Source organism: Canis lupus, chromosome 15 (genome assembly GCF_003254725.2).
Source record: "Canis lupus dingo isolate Sandy chromosome 15, ASM325472v2, whole genome shotgun sequence".
In the NCBI taxonomy this organism is placed as follows: Eukaryota; Metazoa; Chordata; class Mammalia; order Carnivora; family Canidae; genus Canis; species Canis lupus.
In genome coordinates, this window is record NC_064257.1 from 9622872 (window position 1) to 9643027 (window position 20156).

Here is a 20156-nt window from a genome sequence, read left to right on the forward strand (position 1 = left end):
TCATTTTTTGCCCTAGATCAAAAGAAAAAGGAGCCAGTTTACAAAGATAAATTGGCAAATATTTTTAATGTCTGAAAAAGGATAGAATGGAGTTGTAATTTTCAAACATTTTTAAGTGCTAACATGCTAGGATTTTAATAATTACCTAAAGGGGAAAAAAAACTATAGAATACTTTCTTTTTATTTCAAATCTGAAGTTAATTTAAATTGACTTTGTTTTGAAAATTTAAAGCATCTCTTTAAAATTGGAGATATCCTGAAATATCAAGTTACCAGAATTGAGAATGACAAAAAATCTATTGTTTTGGGGAAGTTTGTTTTTTTTTTCTTGGTTCCAATCCTCTTTATTATAAACAAATGATTTCAGGATACAGGACATGGAGGGTAGCCAGACATTCACACCATCATGCAAAATAAGATACTAGGTAATATCCTATCTACATATTTTTCATACATATTCAGGTCATACACCTGACCTTCTTTCTTGCTCCTGTGGATAAACTGTCTAAGCTTTTAGTGAAAGGCAATGCCTCCTCACCTGCGTATTAGGTCCTATCCTCTCTTGCCTTTCAAAAACACTCATCCAAAAAAACAAAAACAAAAACAAAAACAAAAAAAAAACCAAAAACAAAAACACTCATCCAGCAAAAAACAAAAAACAAAAAATCTATTGTTTTGGGGAAGTTTCTCCTTCTTTCTCTGTTGCATCAATTTTTCCTTTTACTGAATCACTGCCAAAACCATAAAAACATGCTTGTCCCTTATCCTGCAAAAAAAATTCTTGTTCTTATTCTCCTCTCCAGCTACTACTGTATTGCTCCTCTTCCCTTTATAGCAGAACTTGAAAGCACTGTGTACTTCTATCTAAAAATCGTTCTTCTCAGGGCACCTAGATGGCTCAACCGGTTGGGCAGCCAACTCTTGGTTTCAGCTTAGGTAATGATCTTGCAGTTGTGGGATTAAGCACCACGTCAGGTTCTATGCTCAGCCTGTAGTCCGCTTTAGATTCTGTCTCCCCCTCTCTCTCCCTCCAGTTTGTGTGCACTCTCTCTCAAATAAAACTTTTGAGAAAAAAATGTTCCTCTCAAGGTTATGAGTAGACTCCTAATTGTTAAATCCTTTGATTCCTTCTCATCTCTCAACTTACTTGATCTATCCGGAGCATCTGACACAGTTGCTGATGCCTCTTCCCTTTTAGAAACACTTTCTCTTGGCTTCCAGGGTACTGCATTCACCTGGTTTTCCTCCTCTTTTTTCATTGCTTCTTTTCAATCTTTTCTGCTAGTTCTACCTCAGCTCTCTGCCGTCTCAATAGATGCTGGAGTGCTTCAGGGCTCATTACTTGGACCTCTCTTGTCTCTCTACACATATTACTAAATTCTGTGGCTCTAAATACCATCTATATGCCAATGACTCCCAAATTTATTTCTTCAGCATGAATTTTTCTCCTAAACTCTATACTTCAATTGCCTACTTGACATCTCTGTCTGCAGGGTAGCTAGGATTGTTTATACACATGTCTAAGGCTAAGCTCCTGATGCCCACAATGCCTCCCCAACTAATTCCTCCAGCAATCTTCCCCACCCCAGCTAATGGCAACTCCATTCTTGTGGCAAGCCAAAAATCTTGCTGTCAACCTAGACTCTTCTCTCACATGCTGTAGTTTAACCTTTAAAATATAGTACCATATGACACATTACTACTTAAGAATACAAGCAACAATACTTACCAATACAAGCAACAACATAATGAATATTAAAAACCATATGCTGAGCTAAAATAAAGCCAGACAAAAGAGGAAACATAATGTATGATACCTTTTACATGAAACTCTCCAAAAGAAAAATCTATAGTTATAGAAAGTAGATTAATGGCTGCTTGGGGTCAGAGGCTGGGAGTAGAAACTAAAAGAAGAAAGGAATCTTTTGGGTGATAGAAATGTTCAATATCTTGATTGTGGTAGCAGTTATACTAAATAAATTTGTCAATACTCATTGAACTTTACAACGTGTACATTTTATTGTATATTAATTATATCTTGATAAAGTTGATAAACACACATACTTAATTTAACCATTTCTCACTGCCTCCCCATCCCCACTGCTACCCAGTGGGAGCCATCATCTCTCTTCTAAATTACAATAGCCTAAAGAGTTTCCCTGCTTCTGTACCTACCTCCTGCATTTTATTCTCAACAGAGTGGCCAGAGTGATACTGTTAAAAAATCACATCATGTCTTTCCTTTGCTCAAAACCCTCTAATGGCTTCTCTTGGTAAAATTCAATGTCCTTATTGTGGTGTATGAAGCCTCACATGATCAGCTTCTCTGTTACTTCGCATACCTCATTTTCCACTACCCTTCCCCACAATTATCTGCACTCCAACCAGAGCTGGCCTCCCTGCTATTCTTCAAATATGGCAGAAACATTCTTTTGCAATTAATATTCCCTCTGGCTAGTAATGATGTACCACCATCCCTAATAAAGCCTTAAAGCTTGTTTCCTCACTTCCTTCAGGTCTTTCACCAAAGGGCACCATCCCAATGAGTCTTCCCCAGATCATTCTCAAATTTCAACACCTCCCTCTGTCCATACACAATCTCACTTCTATTTCATTTTCTCCTTTCCTGCTTTATTTTTTTCTCCCCAGTACTTAGTACTCTCAATATTTATATTTTACTAGCATACACACATACATATATATACTAAGTATAAGTAACTTTCTATTTTATTGGCTTTCTCCTTTACCAGAATGGATGACCCAAGAGGGCAAGAAATTTTATCTGTTTTGTTTACTACTGTATCCCCAGAACTTAAAATAATGTCTAAAATGGATCTTGAATAAATGAATGTATCTCAACAAATTCTAGTTTTCCCTTTAATAGTTGATAGTAAGTAGAATTTGCTTTAGAGATGCATCAATTGATAATTTATTTGCTTTAAAAAGTTCTGGTAAACAAAAACTTCAACATACTTGAATATAAGATCTATGAGACATTGAGAGCTTTTTATCAAATTTTCAGAGTTTCTTATGAGTAAGGACCTATGTGAAATAACTCTCATTACTGCCAAGAATATATAGAATACAGAGAGTTCTAGTGAGTTCTTTACAAAAGCCAGATAATCTCATGTTGCCTGAAGCTCCCTTTACTATAATAGCAGAAAATAAACTAATCAATCTGACAGTCCCAGAATAAGAAATCACTTAAAAAATACATTTAAGTCTCATTTACACTTGCCATTTAAATCATTAAAGGAATTGAAGGAATTGCTTGTTTTATAAGCAAGCCACAAAAATATGGGAATATTTAACATAAGTAATCTAAAAGTAAACAGAAGGTACAGGTGCCCTTGCTCTAGAGGTCTGCATCTCCTCTCCTTTAAACCAGTAAACAATGCAGCTTCTGGAAGTCCAAAGGAGGATCTCCTTAATAACTGCAGAGGAGAGAATTCCACACTGCAGCCTTCACCTGCATCCAGCAGCTATTTCTTGAAATGCCTTAAAGTATTTATCTTCATTCAAGTAAAGAGTTTCAGTGTGGGGGTGTTACCTGCTTTAGTTTATAAGCAGCATTATATATTCAAACTAAAAATTATGGCCCTCCACTTTTATAATATTTCATAATATTTAAAATGTTTTATAAAGTTAAATGCAGTGGAAAATTTCAGGAAAGCATCATTAGTTAAGCAGCTCTGAATAAAGAGTATGACCAAACACCATAAATATTTTAAGGATGCGTTTTTCTAAAAGCACTAGTTTGTCTTTTTCATATATAAGCTGCATCTTTCATTTCTATGTGTCAATTGCTTAAACAAGATAATGAAGAAAAATAATTTCAATATACTACCCTAGCAATGGAAGGACAATAGCTGCCTCAAATCTCATGTAACATACCCTGTCACTGTTAGTCTTCATAACCAAGACATTTTTAAGCTATCAACTTAACTTAATCTTTATTTACACTGGTATACCTAGCATCTATCTCAGTGCATTGTCACTTGCAGTTCAGAGAAACTGCTAACATCTCCAAAGCGTCTCATTTCTAAGTTTCTTCGACTGCTTTAAACATAAAATAGAGGTTACTCTGGATAGGCAAAATAACAAAAACATTAGTAACAAAGCAAATAAACACTCCTAATAGATGAGAGGTACATTAGGACAGCATCATAAAAATTGGCTTTTATTTGCTGGTTTAGAGTTTTCAAAGCAATATGAAATGAGAATGATCATACAGTACCTTACCCTTTCTACCAGTGAACCATAGCATGCAATGCTAAAACATAGCAGTGGCAGATGGCATTGGTGTTATTAACTATAAAAAGGATAATAGCAGAGAAATGATGGCTGGCAGACAAGACACAGAAATGCAGATGAAATGAATGTAAACTTGCAGTTCTTGAAGCAAAGCAAAACCTTTAAGCCAAAGGTTGCCACTAGCTTCAATTTAATTTACATTTTTAGTTTTACACCGACAAACACTGCAACCTTCACAATCAGTCTTTAGACTCTTCATGCAGAGGCAGAACCATACTCCTCGATAAAGAAGATCAGCAACCTTCTGTAAACACAAGCCAGCAGCAGCAGCAGCCCATTACTCTCTCCCCTTCACTGATTTTTATCCTTTAAATTTTTAATCTCCAATTGCAGCCAGATCCACAGTCGTCTCAAATAGATCTGTATCCACTGCAGATACAAATCCCTGCCTAACCTGCAGTACCACTTCATCCAGAACGTTCCTGTGCACTCATTCATGCAGGATCAGTTGCAAAACCATTCAAGTCATCCAGCAAACACCCAAAAGAGGAGGAAAAGAAGCATTTGGGACTGTGAAGAGAAAGAATCTCTTCGTTTAGCTCACCCTGGAAATGGAAGGTTTTCTGATCAACAGTTATTGTGAAGGTGCTGTCGTCCTCATCGTCTATACCAATCACAGCTCCCTGTGAAACAAAGAGCAAAATCCCAATAAGGCAAACAATGACATCAGCAATATTCACTACTGCTACAGCCCATGCTGTATGCTCAATGCACCGAGGATACTGGCAGTAGGCTAGACACAGAAAAGAGGAATCTGATACCCCACTTTTGCTTAGGGAGGAAGAATTAAAGGAGAGGGGATGGCAGGGCACTGTAGTATACTCTGCATGGCTACCTTTTATCCTTACATGAGAGGCATGGTTGCAGTGGAAGGGGGAGGGGACAAACATAGAAGCTGACTCTAGAATCTGTGTTCAAGAGTCAGCCACTGAGTCTTTCTGAGCTTTAGACCACTCTCTAAAATGGAGAGCCAGAAACCTCCACGGCACCCAGTTGTTCTGAGGCCAAAGAACACAGATCCTCTTCATCAGGCTGCTTCTGTGTTACACTTGTTAGTGCAGAAATGTTGTGACACTTGCTTCAAAACATTGTCCCAATCACTTTTTCCAGATGTGTTTCCATAACCACTTGTACATGGCTTTGCAACTGCACTTCCCACTTTCTGCTGTGATCATGTTTATATGTTTGCCTCCTCCTGTTGAACTGCCACAAGATCTTTGAAGCCAAGATTATATATTTATTTTGATACATGATCTTCAAGTACACATCCAGTATGTGTTTTTTAAATAAAAGCATGAACAACTCTCCAAAAGATGGGGGAGAAGAGGAATGCATTTATAAGTTGTTTGTTTGAAGAAGGTAGATAGGGTGGGTTTTAAACTTTTAGTTTTTTGTATTCAACTACAAGCAGCCCATTAAGACAACAGGAATTAAAAGATAGGAAGCTATGCAAAACAGGGAGTGTATTGGTCAGTGTCCTTAAGAAGTAAGTATCTAAAGAATTTCAGGGACAAAAGCTAGAGAACATGAAATAGGTAAAATGCCCCAGGATGGTGACAAAAGCAGCAGCATGCCAGGACCTTGAAAATGGGGGTTGAGGGGCAGCCCAGATGGCTCAAAGGTTTAGCGCCGCCTTCAGCCCAGGGTGTGATCCTGGGGTCCTGGGATCCCTGCATGGAGCCTGCTTCTCCCTCTGCCTGTGTCTCTGCCTCTCTCTCTCTCTCTGTGTGTGTGTGTGTGTGTGTCTCATGAATAGATAAATAAAATCTTAAAAAAAAAATGGGGGTTGAAAAGAATCAAAAAGGGTCAAAATACTCAATCCAATGAATAAAGGCTACTCCTATCCCAAGAGGATTAGGTAAGAGAGCCAAACATTTATTAATCTCTTCTCAGAGGCTGTCTGGATAAACCTCAATTCTATCCAAATCCCATCTACTTGAATTATTTTAGTTATTCCTTAGTTTCAGATTGGGTTGGGATTTTTATCCCCATTTTCAGTAAGTAAAGTGTCTTCTGAAAGTATGACTGACCCTAGGTCACACAATTAATGTCAGAACCAGAACCACTAGCATGGTACCTACTTATTCCATGACCATGAATATAAACACACCTCAGTGGACAAGTATGTGTGCAAGCACATCATTCTGGTTAACTTATTTTGTGTTTAACTGAGTTAACTTCTAGTTTATGATGTGTTAAATATTTGCTAAGTTACAACTGAATACAAAAATATGCGCTAGATACAGCTCTGGAATATATAACAGTCCCTGCCCTCAAGGTACTTATATTGCAGAGGAGGAGATAAAACATGCATAGAGGTAAGAATAATACAAAGCAAAAAGTGAAAAAAAAAAAAAAAAAAAAAAAAAAAAAAAAAAAAAAAAAAAAACAAAGCAAAAAGTGATCTCCACATGGATGAACTTTGAAAACATTATGCTAAGTGAAAGACGCTAGTCACAAAGGACCATATAATTCAATTTATATGAAATGTCCAATAGAGGTAAATTCATAGAGATTCACAATACATTAATGGTTGCCTAGGGCTGGGGGGAGGGGAAGAGGTGGGGTAAAAGAGGGAGTGACTTCTAATGGGTATAGGTTTCTTTATGAGAACATTCTAAAATTCTAGGAAAGGTTGTACAACTCTGTGAACATACTAAAAACATGGAATTGTTTACTTTAAATGGGCGTATTGCATTGGATGTGAATTATATCTTTTTTTAAAAAAGATTTTATTGGGCAGCCCAGGTGGCTCAGCGGTTTATCGCTGCCTTCAGCCCAGGGTGTGATCCTGGAGACCAGGGATCAAGTCCCATGTCAGGCTCCCTGCATGGAGCCTGCTTCTCCCTCTGCCTATGTCTCTGCCCCTTTCTCTCTCTCTCTCTCTCTCTCTCTCTCTGTCTCTCATGAATAAATAAGTAAAATCTTTAATAAATAAATAAATAAATAAATGAAAGATTTTATTTATTTGTTCATTAGAGACCCAGAGAGAAAGAGAGGCAGAGACATAGGCAGAGGGAGAGGCAGACTCCATGCAGGGAGCCCGACGTGGGACTCGATCCCAGGACTCCAGGACCACGCCCTGGGCCGAAGGCAGGCACCAAACTGCTGAGCCACCCAGGGATTCCCGGACATGAATTATATCTTAACAAAGCTGTTATAAATCACCCCAATCCCAAATGTCTTCTTTCTTTTGGGTCCCTTGATATGAATTTACTACTTAGTCAACTCAGATGGAAACCTGTAGGTTCTACACGTGTTCTCCTTCATTCCATCACAAGTTGTACTCATTCCACCTCTGAAATATAATCTCAAATATACCAACTCTTCTCCATTCCATGAACTGCCAATGCCCTAATTCAGGCTCTCATCACTACATGTTTAAGAGGCAATCTGTCTCCCTTCAGTCTGGCTACCGTTTCAAGTCCTGTCTTTGTTACTGCCACAGTAATATTTCTGAAGCACAGACTCTCATAGGAGATAAAAATGTTTAAAAACCCTCCTTGGGTCTCCAAGAACTAATAGATAAAGTAAACGTTTCTTCATAATGCCATTCAAGACTATTCAAAATCTGGCACAACCAACCTTTCCATTGTCATCAAACAGCCCCTTGCTCCTTAACACACAGAGGGCCCTGTATGTACTCATCCCCAACATTTCTTCCACATTCTAGGGGAAAAAACCAAACACACCAAGTAAGTACACTTCTTTCATGTCCTTCCTCAAGCTCAATTCCCAACCATTTGTTAAACAAAAGCAAAACTCCCTATCTCCCCCTAGCTACCACCTCCTTTCTCACTGCTTTCACAGTGGAACTTTTGGGAATTGGCCACACCTTAAACTTTCACCCACTCCTGCAATCTTGCTTCTTTCCACCACTACACCAAACTACATTCTCACAGGTCTCCAATGACCACTTTAGCACTCTCCAGTTTTGTCATATACCACCAGTCTAAAACACTGTTGCTGCTGCTGACCACTTCTTTCTTCAGTGGCCCTTAACTACCTAAGCTGTGCTTCAGAATTATTTCTACCTATTATACCTGTGACAACCTGAGAAAGTGTTCTTTTCTCGTCCATTACACTTTCCCCTCCTCTGTCCAAAAAAAATGCTTTTTTGAAGACTGGAAGCTAGATAACAATCTCCCAGTCCTATTAGGTCTTGCCATTACCCTGAACATTCACCTGCATCTATACCCACTCTTGCTTCCTTTCCACTTGTCATATGGAAAAGGGATTCCATCCCCTATCATAGTTCTTTAGGTCTCTTACTCTACCAACTGTCAACTTCTTTGACTACTGGTTCTCTCATAACAGCACTTACGTGTTTTCAAATTTTTTACCCTGTTTAAACAACAATTATTTTCAATTACACATCTTCATTTAGTAATTGGCCCACCTCTCTCATTCCCTTTCAGTCAAGATTATTTAGACTTGCCCAAGCCTCCTGCCTAAATTTTTTAACCCCCCAATCCTTGTCAGATATGTAACCCTATTAACGACTCCTCTTTACCTTCAAAAAAAGTGACCAAATGACCTGATTTGTCTGGGACATTCTGATTATTCCTGTTGTCCTAGCATAATATTTAATAGAGTGTCCCCAATCAATTTTTATTCTTAAGAGTATCCTGGTTAGAGTTTATGGTCCCTCTGCCATAGTTTAGCCTTTAATGTTCTTGGTGATTTGCTCCATGCCTACTTCTCCTCTCTTATCAAATCCTACAGTTAGATAGCTTGAGGCTTACCAATTGTCCCAGGCTCTCTTCCACCAAACATCCATCGTCTCTCTTTATCTGAGTTTATAGCACTTATTTTTTACATTTGATAAAGCAAAACTCCCTTTGCTAATCCACGTATAAAATAATATCCTATTATTAAAGTTCTTTACTATACTAATCCATCAAAATACCAAAGTTTTTATTTCAACCATGCTTTTATAACCCACTATATCAACATAACAAACATATATTTCTTTCAGTGACTTTTCATGATTTTTCTTCTGAAGATATAAGATGATCAATCTTTCAGGTGATCAGTACTTAGGCTAACCAAGATTGCTGCTGCAGGGTCACACTATCCAAGTTCCAGATAGAAAGTAACTGGAGTTGGAGTCTAGTGCAATCCGATGAATTTCCTGACTTTCCCTCTTGTTCTTTCCTCTATATACACAAACATACTTCAGACATGAGTCACAGTTGTGATACCAAACACAGAAAGTTTTGCTCTCAGAGCTTAGTGAAAAAAAACAAAAAAAAAAACAAAAAAACCCCCACAAAACAGAGTTCTGGCTATTTTAGAGCCAACCTCCCTTTGTAAGAAGAGAAAACTGGGTTGGTAAACTGGCTCCAAAGATAATAAAAAAGAAACGATGACTCCTCTGGGACACAGATTGCTCACACAACTCCTAAAAACAATATAGACAGTGCTGAGAATACACAGCACAGCTACTCCCACTGTAAACCCAAAACTACATACCTTTGTCTCCCTGCTAAAATATTAACATCTCTTACATTCATATAATACATTTAAATATGACCTTGGAGGGAAGACTAGGTGGCTCAGTGGTTGAGCACCTTAGGCTCAGGGCGTGATTCCAGGGTCCAGGGATCAAGTTCCACATCGGGCTCCCCTCAAGGAGCATGCTTCTCTGTCCCTCTCTCTGTGTCTCTCGTGAATATATAAACAACATCTTTAAAAATAAATAAATAAACAAATAAATACAATCTTGGAAATTTAGAACAGGTATTACTCTTTAGAAATTAGAAAACTAAGGCTCAGAGAGGTTAAAAAAAAAAAAAAAGGAAATAAAGAAAAGAAAAATTGCCCAGCGTCCCACAACCAAAAGACAGAAGAAATAAGGTCTTGCAATTCCTGATCCAAAGCCCTTCCTTAACATAAGGGCACTATTATAATAAGCAGTATTCACTAATTACTTCAATACATTTATTAAATACCTATTCTGAGCCAGGAACACTAATAGCCAGGAAATATAAACAGTAATAAAATAGATCTCTACCCTGGAAGAGCACATCGTCTAGAGGGGAAAAAGAGAAGTCGACAAAACAGAAGGAAGCAGGAAAGCTTGAGGTGTAGCCTGCTCACCAAAGATGCTACTGCATGGAGGACCTACTTTAACATCATTCATTGATTAAGCAAGAATTTATTAAATTTTCTAGACATTGTTCTAGCTAATAGTAAGAGAATAGTAATTTGGTTTTTTCAATCAATATTGAGATTTGTTCATGTTGAATAAATAAGTAAATATATATATACTTTATACATTTATATATGTATACATTCATACACACATACTTTCCATGTTGCAAATGTGTGTATATATACACACATTTTGACAATATAGACCTATATTTTACCTGCTATATAGTACTCCATAATCTAAGTATACCACAATGTATCAGTTTTACTATGTAGAACATTTAGGTTACTTTTAATTTTTCCTATTCCAGTAATCTAGCAATAACCATCACTACACGTCTCCTGGTAACACTTCTGTAAGAAAATATCAAGCACATGCTCTGCAATGGAATAGAGTTCTATTTTAGTGTGGATTTGGGCATATCTTCAACTTTACTAAATACTGCACAATGGCTCTCCTAGGTGGTTGTACTGTTATATCCCAACTGACACTGTATGAAAATTAAAAAAAAAAAAAAAAAAAAAAAAAAGAAAAGAAAAGAAAATTCCTATACCCCTAATCACTAGCCAACACTAGGTATAATCAGACTTTATAAATCCTTGGCAATCTGATAAAAATACTATCTTGCTGGAGTTTTAATTTGCATTTTCCAATATTAATAAGAACCTACTCACATTTATTGCCATTCTTACTTCCTCTTACATGAACTGAATGTACATACCCTTCATACATTTTCTTTTGGGGGCATTCTTCTTTTGATTTGTATGTGTTATTTGGGTTTTCTTTTTGTCTTTTTTATTCATTTGTAGGATTCCTTTATATATTCTGGATATTAATCCTTTGTCAGGTTTATGCATTGTATTTATGTTCTCTCCTGTCCATGGGCTGTCTTTCTCTTTGATTGTGGTGTCTTTTGGTTGTTGGTGGTGTTTAAGAGTTTTCAAATGCGAATGTTATAAAATCTACCAAGGTTATCTTCTACCATGGTTTGTGCTTTAAAACATCCTATGCTGTTTTGGTATCATAAAGGCATTCTTCTATACTGTCTTACAAGTATGAATTTTCACTTTATATCTTTAATACCTCTGGAATTTACTTTTGTGTATGAGATAGGAAGTAAACTTTATTTTTTCCATATAAGCAGCAAGTTGATCCAGCTTCATTTAGTGAGTGACAATGTCTGATTTGTAATGCTGTCATATTCTAAATTCCCATTCTCCTCTGTGCCATTGATCAATTTCTTTCCCCTTATACTAATACCATATCATTTTAATTACCACAGTTTCATAAAAAAGTCTTAACATCTGGAATGGCAAGTCCCTCAACTCCTTATTCTTCAAATTTTTCTTGGCTCTTTACTATTTTAAGTGACTTTTAAAAACACCTTGTCAAGTTTTTTGATAAGTCTAATTGTGGTTTTTACTAAATCACGTGTTTATAGATTAATTTATATGAGAAGAGTCTATATATGAATGAGTTTAACAAGCAGGAACAGTACAGAGCTTTTCCAATGTTCAGATCTTCCTTTAGTCTTTTTTTTTTTTCTTTTTAAGATTTTGTTTATTTAGGGCAGCCCCAGTGGCTCAGCGGTTTAGTGCCACCTGTGGCCTGGTGTGTGATCCTAGAGACCCAGGATCGAGATCCACATCGGGCTCCCTGCATGGAGCCTGCTTCTCCCTCTGCCTGTGTCTCTGCCCCTCTCTCTCTCTCTCTCTCTCTCTGTTTCTCATAAATAAATAAAAAATCTTTTTAAAAATTATTTTATTAATTTTAAAATTAGCATCCCAGCATTCCCAGAATAAACTCCATTTGGTCCTAATACCTTTTGTTTATACACTACTGGGTATGGTCTGCTGTATTTTATTTAGGATTTTGACATCTCTATATTTTTTTTTAAGATTTTATTTATTTGAGAGAGTGAGCAAGCAGGAAAAAGAGCACAAGCATGGTGGGGAAGGGCAGAAGGAGAGGGAGAAAGTGGAGTAGATTCCCCTGCTGAGCAAGGAGCCTGATGTGGGGCTCAATCCCAGGAGCCTGGGATCATGACCTGAGCCAAAGGCAGACGCCCAACCGACTGAGCCACCCAGGCACTCCTTGACATCTATATTAATAAAGAAAGGACTCTGCTCTAAAAATTTCCTGTCATTTTCTTGTTACTTTATTACTACCTTTTTCTATTTTTTTAAATTTAATGCTTAGCTCATTAATTTTCAATCTGTTTTATATTAATATAAGATCATAAATGAAAGACTGCCTTAGATGCAGTTTTAACATGTGGCCCCTTCATTATTATTCAGGTTTAAATAATTCATAATTTCAACTATGAATTCTACATTCACCAATGAATTATTTAGAGGTATGTGTGTAAGGCAGTGAATGGCTATTTTGTTAAGAGATTTCTAACTTATTCTGCTGTTGTCTAAGAATGTTATCTAGGTAATACTGCTTTTTTGTTATTCTCTTTTCCTGTAACAATTTAAATTTTTTTTTCTTAAAATCTATTAGGTCTCGTATTAATACAATTTCCAAGCTTTCATTTGGCTAACATTTCATCACTTTCTTATTTTTAATTTATAATTATGAAATATTACACACATTCAGAAAAATACAACAAAATGATACCTATGTACCACTCACAGAGATTTAGGAAAAGTTTATATCGCTTCTTGGCCTTTTGGCTAAGATCAAGTGTAAGATAAGTTTATATCTTGCCTAAAAGAGGACATTTTCAGTGTCAAATTCACAAGAAGAGATGATGCTTACCAAAAAAGCTACTGATTTCACAAAAAAGGCAGAAATCAATAGAGTGATTTTTCATAGTGAAATGACAAAACAATAGGTAGAAGTTCTGATAGGATGCAGATCTAAGGGGACAAAAGTGAAGACCTCCTTTTTTTTTTTTTTAAGTCTTTATTTTCATGTAATCTCTACACCCAGCATGGGGTTTGAACTCACAACCTCAAAATCAAAAGTTACACTCTCTACCAACTGAGCCAGCCAGGCACCTCTGAAAGTGAAGACATTCACTTATACATTCACCTAAAAATACTTTTTTGCATTCATTCTAAGATGGCAATGATTGTAGGATGAATCCTAAAGTCTGAGATGTTAACATTTGAAAAAATAACGTACAGTCAATGAAATAAGGCACTAGCAGAAAAAGTCAGTGCTAAAACTATTAATAATCCATCATGATATGCTGCTGACCTCTCTTGTGATGGACTAAAAGAAAAGGGAACAGATGACGTTATCAGTCAGGCAATCAGTCAATTCTGATGACCAGCACAACTGGTAAATGGAGTATTCAGTTTCATTAGACTGGGTAAAAATTGTTACTTGAAGTCATATATGGATTAACAGTTTTCAAAAACTCACAATACATTTAACATAAGAATCTTCAGTATAATTTACCTTACTTTGGTGATTCTGAAGGCCCTGCAGAATTCTTCTGCATCTGAGATTCATTTTATTAATTACAACAGCAACTACCATTCATTAAGAACCTAAGTTCCCAAACATGGTGTTGGAGTACTTTTTAATATGTCAATTAACTTGATATCCATAATTCTATGAGTAAATTATATGATGCCTGTTCCAGAAAATAGGACTCAGAGCTGAATACAGGAATTGTCTGAACACACAAAGCTAGTAAATAGCAGAATCTAGACTTGAATTCCATTTTGTATATGGCTTGTTCTTTGTATCACATACTACCTTTTTTATATTGCTATTTCTCCCTTTTGCAGATTTTCCCTATAAATGGCAATATTTTGCTTTTGGCTAGCATGTGTGTGTAGGAGGGGGTTCAGGGGGCTGGAATCAGACCCCCAGGTCTCAATCAACATTTTACATCTTTTACTAGGCGAGGGCACCACCTAGTGGCATACAGTTTGCCACCAATATAGTCAAAGACCATAAAAGATGAGAAGGAAATGGTTTTTGTTCTGCTTTCCTCCGCTGGTTTGACACTACCTTGTAGCAAGGTACAAGGTACTGATTTAACTCTTATAAATCAAAAATAATAGAAGCCTGGTAACGCTAAGGATTAAACAAGAGTTTTGGAATGAGACAGACACAAATTTAATACCAGATTCAATATTTTTTGACCTTGTTAAGTTACTGAAAGTAGCTTGAATCTGTCTCCTCGTAATACCATTTACCTGACAGGGTTATCATGGAAATACATATGAAAATCATCCAGCACAGTGCTTGATCCAAAGAGCTTAATAACTCAGTAACTACTGGTTCCTTTCCCTATTCTCCTTTTTATGTAGCCTAAAACCATACGTGTCTCTGCTTTGTTTTTGTTGTTTGTGACAGAGGGTGTGAACTTACTATCGAGTAGAGGAAACAGAAAAAATAACATGGAATACCATGCAATAAATACTTTCATGGATATAAGTGGCAAGTGTTATGAAAACATAGAGGAGGATCAGGTCTATTAGAAGGATGTGGATCAGGAATGCTACACAGAAGGAGGAACATTTGAAAAGTCTCTAAAAGATGGGCTCACCAGATAAGGGCACAGAATTTCTGACGTAAGAAAAGAAACATACCAGGATATCAGAAGCACTGAGGACTGAAGAAACACAGTGAGGGAACACAAAGTATAGTGCAGCTGGAACACAGTCTGGGGTGGATGAAGAAGTGGGGAGACTTCTGTGGCCCAAGTCCATGGTAGTTCATTAAGCTCACTCAGAATCTAGGTGATAAATGCATTATCTATCATCACCATTATCAACCACAGCAGTTCTCAATTAGATACGTATTATGTGCCAAACCGTGTATATAATTGCTAAGCCTCACAACAACCCTACAAGTTACAGGTTATCTTCACAGAGGTCAAGAAAATTGCCCAGTGGGGCCGCGGAACCGCCGGACGGACCGCCGGGCCTGAGCGCCGGCCGAGGCCGAGGGACGGGGACGGGGACCCGGTGACGGCGCTGTGCGAGCAGGTGCGAGCAGGTGTGAGTAGGGCCCCGCGGACGCCAGGCCAAGCCCGGGCAGGCGTCCTGGCAGCTCAGAGACAGGAGCAGATGTGGAGGATTCCAAGAAATGGGCCGCGGGCCGGAACAGGCAGCGATCAATGAGCAAGAACGCGGCGGCCGTGCGGGGCGTCGGAGGGGAGGCGGGGCGGAGGGGCGCGCGGGCCTGGGCCTGGGCCTGGGCCTGGCGGCGGGCAAGGCAGACAAGGCGGCCGCGGGGCCCGCAGGGCGAGCGCTGACCCAGAAGGACCTGGCGACCAAGGCAACGAGAAGCCGCGGCTCATCGCGGACCGAGGGCGGACGGGCCATGCCTAAGAACCTGGGCCGGCGGCCTCAGGCTGCGGGGAAGGTTCGGGAAGCCGGCGGGGAAGGAGCCAAGGGGCGAACCGCACACCAAGCCCGGGGAGCAGCGCGCTCCGCCTGACGTCACCCGGCTGGTTGCCCCGCCCCCGGCACCGCGGGTCTCGGACGCGGAGCCCCCTTACCCACACCTGCTGTCAAACAAAACCTCGCCAAGGATTGCTTCTCCTGAAATTGTTACCGCACCCCCCATCTCCAGCGTCTGCGCAGTGGGGGTGGCCCCCGGGGACCTCTGAGTGGGACCACCTCAGGCTGGCGGGGGTGATGGCGACAGAAGACCCCTCTCCGGTCGGGCTTTTAGACGAGCCAATAAACGTTTGTTGCCCTTAAAAAAAAATTAAAAAAAAAAAAAAAAAAAAACTGCCCAACGGCACAGAGTCATAGAGGTAAAGCTGACTGAGATTTAACCCCAGGTCTCTGATTCCTTCTACTACACCAGTGTTCCCAAACTTGGCTGCATAAAACCCCAAAACAAAATCTACTTTAAAAAAAACAGGTTCTAGGGCAGCCTGGGTGGCTCAGTGGTTTAGCACTGCTTTCAGCCCAGAGCATGATCTTGGAGCCCCAGGATCGAGTCCCACATCGGGTTCCCTGCATGGAGCCTGCTTCTCCCTCTGCCTGTGTCTGCCTCTTTGTCTCTCTCTTTGTCTGTCTGTCTGTCTCTCTCTCTGTGTGTGTGTGTGTGTGTGTGTGTCTCACATGAACAAATAAAATCTTAAAAAAAAAAAAAAAAACAGGTTCTAGGCCCTATTCTGAAACAGTGTTATCTAGAGAATAGGACCTGGGAACCTAATTGTAAACAAACTCTCCAAATGATTCATAAATAGGAAGCCAAATGGCAAGTCCAGCTTTTTGAAAATACCAAAAAACTCTTAAAACACACACACACAAAATTAATTAATAGCTTCCATCTAAGTGCCAGATGCCCAATCCTCACAAAATTCTGCAAGGATATTATAATCCCCACTTTAAAGAGAAAACTCAAACTCAAGAAGCTTACAGATAACTTCCCTCTTCCAGTCAACAAGGGCAAAAATAATATTCAAACACCGGTATGTCTGGTTCTTCTCTGTCATGCTGCATGGTAAGCAAAACAAAAACAAAAACAAAACAAAACAAAAGGCCCCTAAATAACACCTGCCCCTATATAATCTCCTCCTATTTCCATGTGGGTGGAAACCTAATGAGTATGATGAGCCATCTCTGAAGTGATTTATTACAGAATAAGTTATCATTGGAATGATTCCAGCTAAAGGGAGATTATCTGGTGGGTGTGACCTAATCACCTGAGGCTTTTTAAAAGCAGAGTTTTCTGCAGCTGGTAGCAAAATGGGAGTTAGAGTCAAAGCACCAGAAGGATTCAATGCTCCTGCTCTGCTGCCTTGAAGATGGAAGGGGTCACATGAGAAAGAATATGTGCAGCTTTTAGAAGTTGAGAGAACCAACTGAGAGCTACCAAGAAAACAGCAACCTCAGTCCTACAATCACAGGACTGAATTCTGCCAATGACCTTGAAACAGATTCTCCCTTAGATTCTTCCTCAGAGCCTCCAGATAAGTGCCCAGGCCTCCTCAATACCTTGATTTCAGCTTTCTGAGACCTGAGGCAGAGAATGCTTTTGAAATGTCTGGTCTACAGAACTATGAGTTAGTAAATAGGTAAAGGTGGTTTTCTGTTTTGGGTTTTTTTTTGTTTTGTTTTGTTTTGTTTTGTTTAGGTAGAGGCTTTTTAATTATGGTAAAATACAAAATTTACCATTTAAACATTTTTTAAGTGTTCAATTTAGTGGCATTAAGTACATTCATGCTGTTGTGCAACCATCACAAATCTCCATCTCCAGAACTTTTTAATCTTCCCAAACTAAAACTATATATTCACTAAACACTAATTCCCCAATCTCCCTTCCAACTCCTGGTACTCTAGGTACCTCATATAAGTAGAATCATATAGTATTTATCTTTTTTTGGTTGTCTTATTTCATTAAGCATAATGTCCTCAAGGTTCATCTATGTTGTAGCATGCATCAGAATTTACTTCCTTTTTAAGACTAAGTAATATTCCATTGTGTGTATATAGCTCACTTTTGCTTATCCATTCATCCACTGAATGAATACTGAGTTGCTTCTATTTCCAGGCTATTGTGAGTAATTCTGCTATGAACATCAGTTGTACAAATACCATTTGAGTCTGCTTTCAATTTTTTTTGGATATATATAAACCAGTGTTGTTTTAAGTCAGTTCCTTTTTTTTTTTTTTTAAGATTTTTTTAATTTATTCCTGAGAGACACAGAGAGAGAGAGAGAGGCAGAGACATAGGCAGAGGGAGAAGCAAGCTCAATGAAGGGAGCCTGACGTGGGACTCTATCCCGGGTCTCCAGGATCAGGCCCTGGGCTGAAGGCGGCGCTAAACCGCTGAGCCATCCAGGATGCCATTAAGTCAGTTCCTTATCTTGAAAACTGGGTAAGTAAAAGGAAATAATTAAGCACTTATCCTGTTTATTTGATCTACAGCACTAGATAACCAAATTCATGAAGAAAACTAATTCCTTATAATTATTTCTGATAAAAATTAGAACAAAATGATGAAATATCATAATTTTGCAACTTCCAAATAAGTTGTTCAATCTAGGAACTGAGCATCAGTAGCTGCTAGTATCAGTAAGGAGCAAAAGCCAAACATTATATACTTTTTGATAAAACAACACACCACCACCTATAGCCTTACCAAAGGGATCGAACTTGAGTCTGATCTAGTCTCTCCATCCAGTTCCTAATTTGCAGGAAAAGCAGAAGAGAAAGGAGTATGCAGGATTATAGCTGTGTGCAATCAGTGAGTTCTACACTATGGAAAACTATAGGTCAAAGCGTCTAGATTCTTCAATAGATAAATTGCAAATAAGAGGTAAAAGTTGAAAAGAAGAGCAAGACAAAAGTATAGAATTTAGGAATGTAAATCCAAGAAGTGATTACTATAATAGAAATAGGGAGGGGGGGATCCCTGGGTGGCGCAGCGGTTTGGCACCTGCCTTTGGCCCGGGCGTGATCCTGGAGACCAGGGATCGAATCCCACGTCAGGCTCCCTGCATGGGGCCTGCTTCTCCCTCTGCCTGTGTCTCTGCCTCTGTGTCTCTCTCGGTGTGACTATCATGAATAAATAAATAAAATCTTAAAAAAAAAAAATAGGGGCCTGTTTTATATAAGAAACAGGAAGAGGCCTGTAATTAAATGATGCATATAAAGAGGCTTCCAGAGTAGTTGCCAAAATTCTTTCCTAACCTGGGTGGTAGTCAGAAGGGTTAATAATTAAGTTATATTTAAAAGAAAAAAAATAGTACATTAAGTGTAACAATGAGACAGTGGCCCAAACCCAGACTGAAGCCAACTAAAGAGCTGTCTCACAGCACAGCTCTGCCAAAGTTTCACTACTTAGCTATCTCAAGCCAAGAAAGCAGTTAATACTAGACAGAGTGGAGACTAAGGTCAATAACAAATGCTTCGAAAAGCAGTAAAACCAAGATGACAAAAGAGAAACCAATGGAAAGAAAAAAAAAAACAGTAAATAGTATTAGTTGAATTTTTAAAAATCTTTATGCTATCACATATACATCATCTGCTCAAAACAAGCTTGTCTCATTTCCAACCTGCAAATTTACCATACTTATTTTTCTATCTCAGCATGAGAATTTTTCCATTAGATTTTCTTCCTGGGTTCCAATTCAAGATGTCAACATAGGAAGATCCTTTTTTTTTTTTTAAAGATTTTAATTTTTTTTAAAGATTTTATTTTTTTTAATATTTTATTTATTTATTCATAGAGACACAGAGAGAGAGAGAGAGAGAGGCAGAGACACAGGCAGAGGGAGAAGCAGGCTCCATGCAGAGAGCCTGACACGGGACTCGATCCAAGGTCTCCAGGATCGCGCCCTGGGCTGTAGGTGGCGCTAAACCGCTGCGCCACCGGGGTTGCCCAACATAGGAAGATCCTGAACTCATCTCCTCCCATAAACATACTAAATCTACAGTTACACATGGAATAATTTCCTTTTAAAAAAAAAAAAAAGAACCCTGGGCAGCCCGGGTGGCTCAGCAGTTTAGTGCCACCTTCAGCCCAGGGCCTGATCCTGGAGACCTGGAATCGAGTCCCACGTCCGGCTCCCTGCATGGAGCCTGCTTCTCCCTCTGCCTGTGTCTCTGCCTCTCTCTCTGTGTCTCTCATAAATAAATAAATAAAATCTTAAAAAAAAACCTTAAAGGCTGGTTGAGTGACAACTACACATCTAGTAAACAAAAAGAAAACCACATCAATGTGGGTAGGAGAGGCTGGAATACGATTTTACCAT

At 38.7% G+C, this 20156-nt stretch overlaps 1 protein-coding gene across 6 annotated transcripts in view; it reads right to left on the bottom strand.

Moving 5' to 3' along the window:
* Nucleotides 1-20156, bottom strand: part of OSBPL9 (oxysterol binding protein like 9) — a 160770-nt gene that overhangs the window by 101061 nt on the left and 39553 nt on the right. For all 6 annotated transcript variants that reach the window (XM_025420091.3, XM_025420090.3, XM_025420088.3 and 3 more), the window contains one exon: nucleotides 4859-4937. In XM_025420091.3, coding sequence (XP_025275876.1) covers nucleotides 4859-4937 — 79 coding nt within the window. The remainder of the gene's footprint in view (nucleotides 1-4858; nucleotides 4938-20156) is intronic.